Genomic DNA, 17,103 nt, shown 5'->3' on the forward strand with positions numbered 1-17,103 from the left:
TTGGAGGAGGGTTGGGTGTGTGCTGGGCTCCTGTCTTTGCATATCCCTATTCAAATGGAATTTCACATTACCCCTACGATCCTGACCCTCCTTCAGGAGCCCAAGCACCACAACCTGAGTGGTCTCTCAGCAATGTCCCCCATGTTCTTCTGTCTCATAAAGAAGCACATTTTGCCCAAACTGCTGTTGCACAACATCCAGTTTGACACCTTCATTTGCAACCCCTTCTAATTTACCACACGATGTGAGAATTCCCAGTGGCTGGTTCTCTACACTGGAACACAGAACATAGCACAATGTTGTGCCGAACTTTTACCCTCATCCTAAGGTCTATCTAAACTCCACCCATACCTTATACTATCATCCATATGCCTATCTAAACACCACTTAAATGCCCCTAATGAGACAGACTCCCCCTCTGCAATGCATTCCACGCCCTGACCACTCTCTAAGTAAAGAACCTACCTCTGATGTCTCCGCTATATCTACCTCCACTCACTTTAAAACTATGCCCTTTCATAATAGCTACCTCCACCCTCGGAAAAAGTCTCTGGCTGTCTACTCTATCTATACCTCTGATCATTTTGTACACCTGGAGTTCTCTGAATTTCATCTGGGGACCTGGGGTGGGAGTGTTGCACACAGCAGACTTGTGCAATCTCATTGTGGCATTTGACAGACTCCCAGTCCAAGTGTATTTCAGAGCTGTGGAGTCTGTGGATTGTGTGAATATTGTTTATGGGCGAATACACGTGGGCTTTACATGTATGGGCGACTTACTGGTGGGGTTAGTAGATGAAGGTGTAAATTGTCACAAAGATTCAGTGATGGGTTTTAAAAGAACATTCCACTTCTGGATGTAAGAAGAAAATGAAAAAAGGGATAAAGTTGGAGGGAGGGCTTGTGGAAACAGCACTAATTGGATTATTTTATAGGGTCAAAATGGCTTATTTTGGTACAACTCTGACATTCTATCTCAGCTCTTTTTTTAGTCTTTGACTGTGCTCAGAGAATGGGGAGGTAGAATCAAAGACAACTGGGTATAAATCATTCATTTAATTAACTTTGCTCTGCTAAATTTATCAATAAATTGTTAAAACTTTAGTTTAAGCTATAAACCTGGTGTCTGGTGTCGGTCTTTCAGAAAGTCTGGTTGGGAATCGATTTTGACGGTCATTCAGTATTTTAATTTCTCCATGTTGCAACTAGAGGGACAGGGGACACTGATTTGATTTGGCTGGCTGACTCCATGTTGTAACAGACAGGACAGGCTGAGGACCTCAAAAGGAGGGCCCTCTGCTCTCAACTGCTCACTCAGGGGAGTGGTGGCTTACTCAGATTCACAGTGGGCTCCCAAATGCAGCTGGCAACAGAATCCTGCTTCCTTGACACAGCACATATTCACTTTTATGCCACCTAGTGGTGGCATTTACAATAAATGCAGTCGAACTAAAAATAAATTTGCATTTACGTAATGCCTTTCACGAGCAGTGGACAGTCAAAATGTTTCGATTGTTGTCATTATTGCAATGTAGTTAATTCACATACAGCGAGATTCCAAACACCACACCAATGCTGGCCAGATTTCTTTTGGCCACAGTATACTCAAAAAACAGCTGGTGGCAGCAAGAATAAGATGAAAAAAAATGTGAAGTAAAACAAACAAATATGGAAGTCACTGGATGTGCAAAGTCAGAAAAGTTTCATGTGTTCTTATAAATTTCCAAAATGTTTCCAGGTTTTCCATTACCTTCAGGAATCCTGAATTACTCCCTTTTTAACAAATCATGCAGGGATCTTTTACATCCATGTGAGGGAGGAGGAGGGGTCTTGGTTTAATATCTTATGTTGACACATCCAATAGTGCAGCACTCCTCCAATCCTCCATTCATCAATCAATCAATCAATCAATCAGTTTGGAACCTCAGTTCTGCAGTAGGACTTAGATCTACTAATGCATGGACACAAGTGCTGGCAACATTTTTGGAGAATGTAGGGAACCACATTCCTAGCACCCTAGATTTTTCCAAGCCAGGAAATAAAGGAAATCTCACGCAAGAATGCTGCTATCCTGGAAAACTACACAAAGTTTGGCTTATGACATTATCCAATCCATAAAATATTACCTATTGTAAACAGATGTTCCTGCTCTAGTGTTTTTTTTAATTAGTTGTATTCAGATCCAGGTCAAAACAAAGAATTCCAACCATTCAATGTCAAATTTTATAATCAGCAGTTCTCATGTAAGCACCATTACTACTTGATTGTGGAATAAACATGCAAAATATGTATTTTAATCTTCGAAGGATCACAAATTCCAGTTAATGAACACCCCACCCCCACCTCCCCATTCCCCCAGCCAGCGTCTCTTTGTAGTCTTAATATAAAAAGTGTAGCCCAAGGAGTGCACGTCGACACATTCACCAATTATCTTGGTTTCCTCAATGCAACAACTTCGGTTCCTCTCCTACTCCTCCAGCCAATCTGTACACGACAAGGCTCACTTCATGTGCCAGAGTGTCTGCATTACTCTGCAAAAGAAACAAACTGCACTTTACAAAACTGTAAACATGAATTCTATTTATAATCTGTCAGATAGCAAATAGCTGATAGATTCAGTGCACTATGTGTAACACTGTGACTGAATGCACTGAGTTTTTTTTGGGCTCTTCTAAGATTTACAAGGATGTTGCCAGGGTTGGAGGGCTTGAACTATAGGGAGAAGCTAATTCCCTGGAGCATTGGAAGCTGAGAGCTGACTCTATCGGAGGTTTATGAAATCACGAGGGGCATGCTCAAAATAGACAAGCTCTTTTCCCTGGGCTGAAGGAGTCTAAAAGTAGAGGGCATAGTTTAAGTTAAGTTGAGGGGAACTATTTAAAAGGAACCTAAGAGGCAACTTTTTCATGCAGGGTATGGTGCTTGTATGCAATGAGCTGCCAGAGGAAGTGGTGGAGCCTGGTACAACTGCAACATTTAAAAGGCATCTGGATGGGTATATGAATAGAAAGGGTTGACAGGGATATGGGGCCAAATGGAACTAAATTTATTTAGGATTTCTGGTTGGCATGTATCAGTTGGACCGAAGGGTCTGTTTCCACACTATACAGCTCTCTGATTTGAAGTACAGGTAGCAACAAGAGATCCATAGTGATTGTGCTTGGATGTAATTACTTTATAAATGGTGCATGTTATTTCTGCAGATATACCAAAAAGTATCTCACAAAATGCTTTCTGGATTGTGAAATAGTTCACAATTAACCTGTACGTACAACTCCTGTAAATAACATGTAAATAGGATCTTTACATTGTTCAAAAATAATCAGAGTACTGTGTACAGTTTTGATTGCCTTATTTAAGAATGGACTATAATAGAATTTGTATTAAACGCAGTGCAGAGAAAAACTTGACTGACTTCTGTTATGAGTGTGTTACCTGATGAAAGTCAGGCAGGTTGCACCTGTATCCATTGAAATTAAGAAAGAGAAGCAATCTTGGGGCAGCAAGGCAGCTCAGTGGTTAGCACTGGTACCTCACAGTGCAAGGAACCCAGGTTCGATTCCACCCTTTAGTGACAGCCTGTGTAGAGTTTGCACATTCTCCACAGATGTGCAGGTTAGGCAGATTGGCCATGCTTACTTGCCCATAGTGTCCACGGATATGCAGGCTAGGTAAATCATACCATGGGTGATGCAAGGTTACAGGGATAGGGTAAGGGGTGGCTTCCTTTTGTGGGAAAGTCTAGAACTGTTCAAAATTACAGGACCTTCCATTTGAGATGGAATCAAGTGGATTTTTTTTCCTCACGGAAGGTTATGAATCTGTGGAATTACACCACTTCAGTGCCCCAGATAGTCATTGAATATTTCCAAGGCAGAGGTAGACAGATAGTAACAAGGTACTCAAAGCTTACACGGGGTAGGCAGGATATAGAGTTGAAGGTCACATTATGATCAGGCGTAATCTTATAAATGGTGAAAGCAAAAACAAAGTTGCTGAAAAAGCTCAGCAGGTCTGGCAGCATCTGTGCAGGAGAAAACAGAGTTAACGTTTCGGGTCCGGTGACCCTTCCTCAGGACTTACAAATGGCAGTATGGTTTTGAGGCCAAATGGACTACAACTGTTCCTAATTGCTATGCTCATGCATTAAAAATAGTTGAAGTCACAGAAGGGAAAACACATAATTAAAAGGAACACTTTGGCAACAATTCCACTGCATGGCAGACTGACTGTGTACTTTAATTTTTTGGAGAATTACAAACTTGTACTGAAAACTGAAACATGTTGTTCCAATTTAAATTTCGCTAGAAATGGTGCAAGTTACACTTGATACTAGTTTGAAGCAAATTGTTTAGTTGCAGAAGGGAAATTTTTCAAGTGCTGAATTTTAAATTTGTATATCTGAGAAGATACAACTTACTGATTCTTGAATTAAGTGAAATTTGTATGAAATTTTCTGCTGCAGTTTTATTTTCAAGAAGCAACACAGCGTGGAGCTGGAGGAACGCATCAGGCAAGGCAGCATCAGAGGAGGAGGAAAGTTGACGTTTCTGAAGAAGGGTCCTGACCCGAAATGTCAACTTTCCTCTTCCTCTGATGCTGCCTGGCCTGCTGTGTTATGTCTGACTCCAGCATCTGTAGTTCTTGCTATCTCAGAGTGATTTATTTTCAAGAAACCTGATTTATGGTTAATCACTGAGGTCAGATAGCGTCTTAATCTCCTAACCAAGCTGAGAGGCAGCACTGCTAACCACCGAGCCACATTGCCACTCTGAAGATCTTCTTTGCTGTCTTCACTGCATCTTGTTAAGGTTTTGTAACAAATAGACATATATAACATACGCTTAATAAATTCTTGCTGATTCATAAATATTTTTTGTTCATACCTGGTTAGGTCAAACATAACTGAGAACACCTACTGTATTAAATTAAAAATTCAAAACCTAGTTATTTAATTTAAAATAATTAAAATTCCTCAAAATCCCTGAAACTTACATTAGAGTAATACAACTTTACAGTGAATCAACTGATTTTCAATGCCATACTTGCCTGGGTGTCAGCTTCAGCGTAAATGCGGACCACATCTTCTGTGCCTGACGGACGTACAAAAGCCCGTGACAAACTGTATTTCTTCACCAGAGAATCAATATTTTGCTGCAGCCCCGCAGGGGATACTACTCGCTTTCCTGCATCCACGGTGACAATTATTTGTCGATCGGACACCTAGTACAAACCAACATAGAAAAAGGAATGCTCGAAGCACGTGAAATTGTGCAAGTCAGAACTTAGCTCTTTAGCACACGTCTTAAAGCTCATGCAGAAAATGCTCCATTAATTTTATAACCAAAAACCTTTTAAGATTTGACAAAGTTGTTGTACTGAAGCACTAATAATTATCAAATTAATTACTACTCCCACTTCCAACTCTCAACCTTGTTATAAAATTCTAGTGAGACTACTTCCTTTTTATTCACTTGTGAGCCGTAGACATCATTGGTTGGCCAGCATTTATTGCCAGTCCTTAATTTGGAAGCTTGATTAAACCAATATAAGACTGTGCAAGAAAGGAACAAGATAAGGCTGTTTGGACATTGAGCTTTCCATTCAATAGGACCACTGCTGATCCAATAATCTTCACAACCACTTACCTGTCTTCCCCCGTAACCCTCGATTCCCCTGTGGATCAAAAATCCAACAGTCTCGGCCTTAAATGTACACAAGGACTCTGCCCCCGCAACTATCTGTGACAAGGAGATTCAAAGACTCTCAACCCTCAAAGAAAGAAATTCCTCCTTATCTCAGTCTTAAATTGGCACCCCTTTGTTCTGAGAATGAGACAGTATCTGACCTCAATGCTCTGGTCCTACACTCTCCCATGAGAGGGAACATCCTCTTAGCATTTACCCTGTCAAGCTCTTTCAGAATCCTGTAAGTTTCAATGAAATCACTTCTCATTCTCTAAACTCCAATGAGTAGAGTTCCAAACATGTTTAGCCTTTGTCATAAGATAACCCCTCCATACCAGAGATCATCCTGGAGAATCTTCTCTGGGCTGCCTGCAATGAAATAATATCTTTCCTTAAGTAAGTGAAATAAAGCTGCTCACAGCACCACAGGTGTGGCCTCACCAGCACCTTGTACAGTTGTAGTTATACTTCCCTGATCTTATACTTCAATTCCTTTGAAATAAGGGGCAAAATTCTATTAGTCTTCCTGATTACCTGCTGCACCCATGTTTCATGCTCAAATATCCCCAGGACCCTTGGTGTTGCAGCTTTCTTCGGTTTTTTTTCCATTTAAATAATACTATACTTTTGTTCTCTCTTCCAAAATGGAACCTCACATTTTCCCACATTTGCCAACTTCTTGCCCGCAGACATAACCTATCAATGTGTGATATATTTTGCAGAGTAAGCTGATCAGTTTCGTCCTTGATGGCACTATTTTCTGACTCAATGCCCAGGGTGTATTAGATATTGAGCACAATCTTGGATGACACAGTGTGAAAGAGCACTGCATTGTCAGAGGTATTTTTGCATGAGATATCACGGCCTGTTAACATCCACGTTTGTATTCATGGAGGCCTCCACAGAACATACAATATTTTCCTTCTGAAAGGTGATAAGTGGAAAATTAAAGCACTGACTAAATGGCAAAAGGAAAGAGCAAGTATAATTTATCAGTACTCAAATTAGAAAAATTTTACTACTAGTGTCTCGATGATCTAAGCTGGGACCTCAAATATTCACTATATTTATTAATTACTCACTTAGAAACACAACAGAAAACTGGCACATAATGAAAATGACACAAACATTGCAGTAAATAAGTAGTGAGGACAAAGTATAAAACTGCAAAGAGACATTGCTGGTTAAGTAAGCAGATAAAGCTGCAGCTGGATTTCAACCAAGTAAGTATGAGGTTATTTACTTTTGGGGAAAAAAAAGGGTCCAATGAAACAGAAGATGCATTTATAGCATTTTGAACATTGTAAATTTCCCTCAATGCTTCATAGCAGCTTTAAGAAGAAAATGTGACACCAAGCCATCCATCCATATTATGGAAATTGATTTAAAAGATGGTTTTAAGAAACCTCTTGAATGGAGGAGATAGAAATGAGGTGGAGAGGTTTAGGGAAGGAATACTGCAACATTGGGTCTTGGCAGCTGAAGTCAAAACCACCAAAGGAAGAAATATTAAAATAGCACTCAATAGTGCAGAATTGCTGCTGCAGTTATCAGAGAGCTTTAGGCGATTACAAAGATAGGAAGGGGCAATGCCATACAGGGATTTGAAAGAAAAGGAAAGTATTTTAAAATCAAGTTATTACTTAACTGAGATGCAATATGGGATAGTGATCACAAGGGTGATGCGTGGACAGAATTTAGTGAGAGTTTGGTCATAATCAGTAGAAGTTTGAACAGCTTAAGATTATGGAGGGCAGAAGATGAAAGGCCATCCAGGCATGAAATGGAATATTCAAGCATGCAGCTAACTACGGCAGGGATATGAAAGAAAAATATTGCAGATGCTGGAAATCTGAAATTAGAACGAACAGCTAGAAAACTCAGTGTGTCAGGCAGCATCTGCAAGAAAAACAGAGTTAACATTTCAAACTCCTGACCTCCCATGAGAAGCTTCTAAGGCAGAGATGACAGATTCAACAACAGATGAGCTAAGGCAGACTTGAGCAGTGGTACAGAAATGGATACAGTCAAAGACACAGTGGAAAAATCATAACGGAATCAGATATGACACTAAGCCTGAATATCAGGTACGGCTCCAAATTGGAGCCAGTGGCTAAGAACAGACCTTGTGGCAAAGATCAACAGCAATAGCTACACTCTTCCCAATACCTGAGGAGATTACTGCTCATCTAGCATTGGACGTCAAACAAATCAAACACATTGGAACAGTCAAGTTATGAAGTTGAGCAGGGTGTCAGCATCACTGATGTGGAAACTAAACCTTTGTTTGAAGTTGTCACTGAGTGACAGCATGATTAATGAAAAACAGGAGGGCACCAAAGATAAATCCATCAAAGAGCCAGACAAAACATTACATTTATATAGTTTCTGCTGTCTAAAAGCACTTTTCAGTCAATTAAGTACTTTTCAAGATAATTCCCTATTTCACTGAAGTAAAAACAGCTGCTGATAATTTGTGCAAGGCAAACTCATAGTTTTAAATGACCATCTGAGGGGGCCAACATTTAACCTCTCAACCCAGAGGTAGGACCTCCAGCAGTGCAAAATCCCCTCAGTATTGCCCTTATTCAGTCTAAATTAAATACTCCAGTTTGTGAACCCACGACTGCCAAAAGATGAGAATGGCCATGATGGGCACTAATTAAACTTCTTACCCTTCGCTTGCCCTTAAAATATTCAAAGCTTCCAACCTTTTATATTAACATAATGTAAAGAACAGACTCACCTTCACTTTTAGTTGCCTGTTAGGAAGGTCTGTGTAAATTGAGTCCCATTGCTGAATTGTGAAGCCCTTAATAGACAGGATGGCCTCTACTGTTAGCAGGTCTGATATGGCATCTCCCACTGTCTATAAGTCAGAATCAGAACTCAAAAAATGCACTCAGTAGACTGACGGATATGCCCACTGAATCCTGGTGGACCATTGCAAATAAAGCTACGAGTAGTCGGGTATGTCTTTTTTATAATTATATTACATGGTTAGCATTATGTACTGTTCATAGGACTAAGCTGTTTAATAATTAAATGAAAATCTCTAAGTACATCACTGCTCTACCAGCCCAAGGATTGGATCACATAACAGAGAACATCCTGTCATACCTGGATGCAAAGTCACTGTGTGCTGCTGAGGTGGTGTGTAAAGAATGGCAGCGGGTAATTGGCGAGGGAATGCTGTGGAAAAAGCTGATTGAACGGATGGTGCGCACGGACCCGTTGTGGCGGGGCCTCGCAGAGAGAAGGGGATGGTGAGTTACTTTAATCGCCATTCAGTGCATGAATTAAAATAGACCAACTCCAATTGCCTCTACCTATAAATAGAAACTCTACTATCATTGCACTGGATATGAAATGTGTTTGTCAGACCCTATGATCGTTGAACCTATTGTCCCTTTATTGGTGACTTCTTATCCATTTTTTTTTCCAATTTCCCTTAATGGCATTGTCAGGTGTAATATCACTAGTGTAGAAATGTAGGGCCCCAGGTTAATGTTCCGGGGACATGGGTTCGAATCCCACCATGACTGATGGTGAGATGTGAAATCAGTAACGTTCTAGAATAAAAAAAGTTGATTGTCTGGAGGGAAATCTGCCATCCATACCCGGCCTACATTTAACTCCCAACCCACAGGCTTTTAACTGCTCTCAGGAAAATTAATAATGAACAGTAAATGCTGGCCCAGCCAATGATGCCCGTAACCGGTTAACAAGCGTGTTAAAATAAAAAAGAAATAATTTGGAATTTATTTTTGTAGTAAAGATGCTGCATTATCTTCTAAATGCCACTGTACCCTACCTCATCACCAATTCTGAATCTGAGACATAGATGAATTCTTCTATTTCCTCACCACAATTCTTCAGTTTTCTTACCAGCCTCAAATTTGCTCTGAGGGGCACAAAGATTGATCCAGCTGTCATATCATCATCCCAGCTAAGAGTAACAATCCCACAAAACTTTAGGGACTAGATCCAATTTAACGATTTGAACCAATCAATTGATCTGTATATTGTTGGCTTAATGTGTGATTGCCATATTTAAGAGGGCACATGCTCCGTCTATAGGAACAAATTAATTGCTTTTCTTTTATGTCAAAATGCAGCTGAAGTTTGAAAATGTGTTAAGGATCTGAAAGCTGGAAAGGACAGGGGTGATAAACTATTTCCACTGGCTGGGGCTTCTAGAATTAGAATAATCTGCAAGTTAGGGCAGACCATTCAGGAGAGATTTAAGAAGCACTTCTACATTACAAAGGATGGTAGATATTTGGAAATAGCATACACTGCTATTTGTGGAAAATACATCAGTGGTTAATGTTAAATCTGAGTTAAATGTTTGTTGACGAAGATATTAAGGGATATGGGCAAAGACTGGTATATGGATTTAGGCCGTAGGTCAGCCATGGAAAAAGCATGAGGGCTTCAATGGCCTTCTGCTACTCTTGTGTTCCTTAGTGAAGCTGACATGGTGATTCGCAGGGAAGCAGACTAATATTATGAGGCAGTCTTTAACAAGAAAAATATTAACAAGAAAAAAATCTGTCCTTGGGCCTCTACTGTTTGTAATTTTTATTAATGACTTGGATGAGGGGATTGAAGGATGGGTCAGCAAGTTTGCAGATGACACAAAGGTCGGAGGTGTCGTTGACAGTATAGAGGGCTGTTGTAGGCTGCAGCGGGACATTGACAGGATGCAGAGATGGGCTGAGAGGTGGCAGATGGAGTTCAACCTGGATAAATGCGAGGTGATGCATTTTGGAAGGTCGAATTTGAAAGATGAGTACAGGATTAAGGATAGGATTGTTGGCAGTGTGGAGGAACAGAGGGATCTTGGTGTGCAGATACACAGATCCCTTAAAATGGCCACCCAAGTGGACAGGGTTGTTAAGAAAGCATATGGCGTTTTGGCTTTCATTAACAGGGGGATTGAATTTGAGTCGTGAGATCTTGTTGCAGCTCTATAAAGCTTTGGTTAGACCGCACTTGGAATACTGCGTCCAGTTCTGGGCGCCCTATTATAGGAAAGCTGTGGATGCTTTGGAGAGGGTTCAGAGGAGGTTTACCAGGATGCTGCCTGGACTGGAGGGCTTATCTTATGAAGAGAGGTTGGCTGAGCTTGGTCTCTTTTCATTGGAGAAAAGGAGGAGGAGAGGGGACCTAATTGAGGTATACAAGATAATGAGAGGCATAGATACAGTTGTTAGCCAGAGACTATTTCCCAGGGCAGAAATGGCTAGCACGAGGGGTCATAGTTTTAAGCTGGTTGGTGGAAAGTATAGAGGGGATGTCAGAGGCGGGTTCTTTACACAGAGAGTTGAGAGAGCATGGAATGCGTTGCCAGCAGCAGTTGTGGAAGCAAGGTCATTGGGGTCATTTAAGAGACTGCTGGACATGCATATGGTCACAGATATTTGAGGGTGCATACATGAGGATCAATGGTCGGCACAACATTGTGGGCTGAAGGGCCTGTTCTGTGCTGTACTGTTCTATGTTCTATGTTCTACTGCTGGTTTCACCAACCCCTAACACATTGAGTTCCTCACTACGCTATTGGAAAATAGCATGAAGTGAATGCTAATCACTTACACAGATGCTGGATATGAGAGTGTCAGTTTGATGACAGTCAGTTCAGATTTCTCTTTCTCATTGGTTCTTCAGCAAATTATCAGTATACAGCCTGTCAAGTCATGTTGATAATGTCTGCTACAAATAGCTTAACAAATTTTACTCACCTGGTTGATTAAATCAATTGTATTTTCAAGCATTTTAGCTGCATTGATTCTCTCTACTAGTTGATTTTTGTCTTGAGCCAGCTGTCTGATTCTATTTTCAGCAGTTTTACTGAAGAGTACCTTAAAAGGGAAAAATAAGTAGGCATTTTCAGATTCAGTTAACATGGTATTCTCAATGCTATTAATGTAATTTTAAATACATTTACATTGGACAAGCAGAGGGTTCTCCTTCTCAATTTCTCCCAAAATGTAAAAAACAGTGACTGTAAATTTAGCTCCAAATTTTAAAATACTAATTTATAGCACCAAAGAAATAAAAAAACTGTTTATCAGGTTTCAATTGATTTTGAATTTGGTACTTTTCTAACAAAGAAATACTGCACCTTTTACAGCATTACAGCCTCCTTAACTGTTATTACAATGGAATTAAACTAAAAATGGCAGCTTCCACAATGGCTTAAAAGGAACTTCCTGAAGCATTCCATTGTTATTTTTGAACGGCCCACTAAATCTTGCCTAAGGCACCTGATCTAAGATTTTTTTCACCATTCTTTCATCCTCCATTGGAGTCTGATACCCCAAAGCTTTTTGGGAATAAAGATTCCATTTCTATTTACACTTTAAATAGAATATGGTAAATAAATGTTATGTTACAGCAAGTTGACTATATTAAGACAGACAAAAGGTCTGAAGACCCTCTGTGGAAACTAGTATTCATGTCGCCACTGTGGACTGGTAAAGTGTCCTTTCTCATTTCACCTTCCCTGCCTTAATTTTCTCTCTGACAAATGAATGGTCAGGCATCCAGGTCCTAGGTACAATTACTGTTTATCTAACCAGCTACTGAACAGAAGTGTTAGAACAGTTGTGTTAAATGCTTTTAATATTTCTTTTTGGAAGGAAAGTATATGACCCTTTCTCTCCCACCAACACACAATAATCATTTTAGAGAATGCAGCACAGATTTATCAGAACATGTAACACCAACACTTTACATTCAATAAGTTAAGCCTTCAGTCAGAACAGGTACTCTTAAATCATCATGAACACCTAAATAAAACAAGTCAGACCAGTATAGCTCTCCATTCAAATTGCCACTCACTGTGCCATGGCCATTTGCTTCAAAATAAACCCCAACATCAAATTCTTGAGCTTTATGGTGCAAATATTTAACTCCTGTATTTACACAGTGTACAGGAACCTAAGGAAAAATCAGAAGCATGTATGTTAGAAATAGTGTAACAGATGGGGTAATTTCACTTGCATGCCAATACGTAACTTGCGGTGTTCATAGTTGAAATGATTGTTAGATCGCTTAGTTACACATTAATTGTGAGGAATTACTAATGTGTTATGGGCAACTTTGAACCATTAAAATGAACAAATAATTAAGTTTCAGAAATTTATTACCTTCATGACTTCTGTGATGTATCTTGTTGAGCTTCCGTTTGCATAGGCAGTCTGAATTACTGCTATCTGCAAGTCCAAGTCTGCCTGAGCAATAAGAAAAATGACAATTAGCTCTACAGCCAAGGAGCTTAACTATTAATACTTAACTATTAGCTCTGATCCAAAGAGGGCTCAGGTCCAATCCACTGCAAAGGCTGTTTATACCGTCATACCAAAATGCAGGAATTGCAGACAAAAACAACTTTTGCTGGTCTCTTTTTCCGGAGGATTTGCTAAACACTATGTGATAAAAGGGTCAGACACCTTTGACAGATCAATAAAGGCTATATTGAAGGTAAGAACATAGAACAATACAGCACAGAACAGGCCCTTCGGCCCTCAATGCTGTACCGACCTGTGAACTAATCTAAGCCCATCCCCCTACACTATCCCATCATCATCCATATGCTTATCCAAGGACTGTTTAAATACCCCTAATGTGGCTGAGTTAACTACATTGGCAGGCAGGGCATTCCACGCCCTTACCACGCTCTGAGTAAAGAATCTGCCTCTGACATCTGTCTTAAATCTATCACCCCTCAATTTATAGCTATGCCCCCTCATACAAGCCGATGTCATCATCCTAGGAAAAAGACTCTCACTGTCTACCCTATCTAATCCTCTGATCATCTTGTATGTCTTTATTAAATCCCCTCTTAGCCTTCTTCTCTCCAATGAGAACAGACCAAATCCCTCAGCCTTTCCTCATAAGACCTTCGCTCCAGACCAGGCAACATCCTGGTAAATCTCCTCTGCACCTTTTCCAATGCTTCCACATCCTTCCTGTAATGGGGCGACCAGAACTGCACGCAATATTCCAAGTGAGGCCACACTAGCGTTTTGTACAGTTGCAGCATGACATCACGGCTCCGGAACTCAATCCCTCTACCAATGAAACGTAACACACCGTATGCCTTTTTAACACGACTATCAACCTGGGTGGCAACCCTTGACGAGTCCATGTTGACTATCTCCAATCAAATTGTTGCTTGCTAGATGATTATACATCCTATCTCTTATAATCCTTTCCAAACATTTTCCTACAACAGACATAATGTCTGCTCAGGTCCTGCCTTGCTCTTCGTAACTCTCTCTCTTTAAATCCTTCCTAGCTAATCTGTAACTCTCCATTGCCTCATCTGAACCATCTCGTCTCAACGTCACATAAGCCTCCCTCTTCCGCTTAACAAGAGATACAATTTCTTTAGTAAACCACAGTTCCCTGACCTGATCACTTCCTCCCTGCCTGACAGGGACATACCTATCAAGGACATGCATTATCTGTTTCTTAAACCAGCTCCACATTTTGATTGTCCCCATCCCCTATATTTTGCTACCCCATTCTATGCCTCCTAAGTCTTGCCTAATCGTATTATAATTGCCCTTCCCCCAGCTATAGCTCTTGCCCTGTGGCATGTTCCTATCCCTTTCCATCACTAAACTAAACGTAACCGAATTATGTTCACTCTCTCCAAAGTGCTCACCTACCACTAAATCAAACACCTGGCCTGGTTCATTACCAAGTACCAGGTCCAGTGTGGCCTCCCTCTTATCGGCCCTTTGGCATACTTCTCATAGTGGATCGAATGGATAAAACATTACAGTTTCCATAATTGGCCCATCAGCCTTCTTGAAACAATGATGAAATTGTGTTAGTCCATATTATTCCCAGACTCCGATAAAGTAATAGTTTGAGTGAGACTTCATGAGTTTATGGATCTCTGTAGCAATGCTGTCAAGACCGCATAATGGAATAAAACAAACCTAACTGGGATCGCAATGAACAATAAACATACTGAATGAAACATAATTCCCAACAATATAAAAGGAATTCAGGAACAGAGAAAACTGAAGGTGCACAAATCATTGCAGGTTGCATTACTAATAGTTAAATAGGAACGGAGTGTTATACATAGAGGTAGAGAATAGAAAAGAATGTTGAAATTAATTATATTAAAAATTTGGTTCAGCCTCAACCGCAACATTCAATTCCAGGTTCGACATTTTACAGCGCAAACAGGTTTTGTTGAGTAAATACATTGGAAAACCTGGGGTTACTCTTCTTTGAGACATATTTGCATCATTGTTAGCCATGGGTGGGGTCCCAGAAGGTTGAAGAATGTTGTGCCCTTATTCAAGAAGGGCTGCAAAGAGAAACCTGGGAATTACAGACCAGTAAGCTTAACATCTGTGGTAGGTAAGTTATTTGAGAAGATCCTGAGGGATAAAATATATGTGCATTTAGAAAGACAGGGTTTGATTAGGAATCGTCAGCGTGGCTTCATGCATGGGAGATCATGTCTCACAAATTTGTTAAAGTCCTTTGATGAGATGATCAGGAAGGTTGATGAGAGCAAGGGGTAGACGTAGTCTACATGGATTTCAGCAAGGCCTTCGATAAGGTTCCACATGGTAGGCTGTTCTGGAAGGTTAGATCACATAGAATCCAGAGAGAGCTGGCAAATTGGATACACAATCAGCTTGATGGTAGGAAACAGGGAGTAATAATAACATAGAATCCATATAACATAATAATAACATAGAAACCCTACAATATGGAAACAGGCCCTTCAGCCCAACAAGTCCACACTGACCCTTGAAGCATCCAACCTAGACACCCATAACACTATGGACAATTTAACATGGCCAACCTGCCTAGCTTGCGCATCTTTGGACTATGGGAGGAAACCGGAGCACCCAAAGAAAACCCACACAGACACAGGGAGAATCTGAAAACTCCACACAGACAGTTGCCTGAGGGTAGAATTGAACCTGGGTCCCTGGGGCTGTGAGGCAGCAGTGCTAACCACTAAACCACCATGGCACCCCAGAAAGTGCACTAATAGTGGAATGATACTTGTTGGACTGGAGTCCTGTGACTAGTGGTGTGTCTTAGGGTTCAGTGCTGGGCCCATTGCTGTTTGTTATCTATATCAATGATGTGGATGAGAATGCACAAGGAACAACTACTTAGCTTGTGAATGACACTAGAATAGGTGGTATCATGGACAGTGAGTAAGATTATCAGAAATTGCAGCAGGATCTTGGTCAGCTAGGGAAGTGGGCCAAGAATTGGCAAATGAGGTTAATTGGCAAATAAGTGCAAGGTGTTGCATGTTGGAAAGTCAAATCAAGGTAGAGCTCCATGATGAATGGTAAGACCTTAAGGAGCATAGTGGAATAGAGGGTCCTTGGAATGCAGGTGCACAATTCTCTGAAAATTGAGTCACAGTTAAACAGGGCAGTGAAGAAGTTTGGCACACTAGCCTTCATTAGTCAGGGCATTGAGTACAGAAGTTGGAAGTTATGTTGCACTTGTATAGGATGTTGTCGAGGTCACAATTGGAGTATTCAGTTTTGGTCACCTTGCCGTAGAAAGAACATTATTAAACTGGGAACAGTGCAAAAGAAATTTACAAGTACGTTGCCAGGACGCAAGGGACTGCGTTCTAGGGAGAGGTTGGACAAGCTAGGACTTTCTTCTTTAGCGCGTAGGAGACTGAGGGGGGGATCTTATAGAAGTATGTAAGATCATGAGAGGCACGGATAGGGTAAATGCACTTGGTCTTTTTCCCAGGGTTGGGGAATTGAGGCCTACAGGGCATCAATTTTAGGTAAGAGGGGAAAGAATACATGGGAAACTGAGGGGCAAATTTTTACACAGAGATGGTACACAAATGGAATGAGCTACCAGCAGAAATGGTTAAGGCGGGTAACAACATTTAAAAGGCATTTGGACGAATACATGGATAGGAAAGATCTAGAAGGATATGGGCCATGTGCAGGGAAATGGGATTAATGTGGTCAGCATGGACCTGTTTGGGTCGAAGGGCCTGTTTTCATGCTGTAGGACTCAGAGAAGGTTGAGAAAAGTTTTGACAGAGTTGCTCAGAATCATAAGGAGGCTAACAGAATAAATGGAGAAAAACTGTGCAGCTTAGGTAGATTGGCCATGCTAAATTGCCTACAGTGACCAGGGATGTGCAGACTAGGTGGATTAGCCATCGGAAGTGCAGTGTTACAGAGACAGGGTGAGTCTTGGTGGGATGCTCTTTGGAGGGTCAGTATGGACTCAAATTGACCAAATGGCCTGTTTTCACATTGTAGGGACTTTATCATTCTGTAATCACAGTAGGAAACCAACTGGAAGGTGATGGTCAAAAGACCTATCAGCAACAAGAGGGTCTAGGCCGGAAATGTCAGCCTTCCTGCTCCTCTGA

The 17,103-nt window shown here is 40.8% G+C and overlaps 1 protein-coding gene across 3 annotated transcripts in view; it reads right to left on the reverse strand.

Annotated features, from left to right (window-relative positions):
- Positions 1 to 1,963: 1,963 nt before the first annotated feature.
- pgm3 (phosphoglucomutase 3) overlaps positions 1,964 to 17,103 on the reverse strand; it is a 65,508-nt gene continuing 50,368 nt past the window's right edge. For 2 of the 3 annotated variants that reach the window (XM_048535983.2, XM_048535984.2), the window contains exons 8-13: positions 12,845 to 12,928; positions 12,537 to 12,635; positions 11,435 to 11,554; positions 8,434 to 8,556; positions 5,050 to 5,223; positions 1,988 to 2,531 (exon numbers count right to left, since the gene is read on the reverse strand). In XM_048535983.2, coding sequence (XP_048391940.1) covers positions 2,442 to 2,531; positions 5,050 to 5,223; positions 8,434 to 8,556; positions 11,435 to 11,554; positions 12,537 to 12,635; positions 12,845 to 12,928 — 690 coding nt within the window. In that variant the 3' untranslated portion in view covers positions 1,988 to 2,441. Of the gene's footprint in view, positions 2,532 to 5,049; positions 5,224 to 8,433; positions 8,557 to 11,434; positions 11,555 to 12,536; positions 12,636 to 12,844; positions 12,929 to 17,103 lie in introns of all 3 variants that reach the window. The other variant, XM_048535985.2, reaches the window with a different exon arrangement.

This window comes from Stegostoma tigrinum, chromosome 9 (assembly GCF_030684315.1).
Source record: "Stegostoma tigrinum isolate sSteTig4 chromosome 9, sSteTig4.hap1, whole genome shotgun sequence".
NCBI classification, from domain to species: Eukaryota; Metazoa; Chordata; class Chondrichthyes; order Orectolobiformes; family Stegostomatidae; genus Stegostoma; species Stegostoma tigrinum.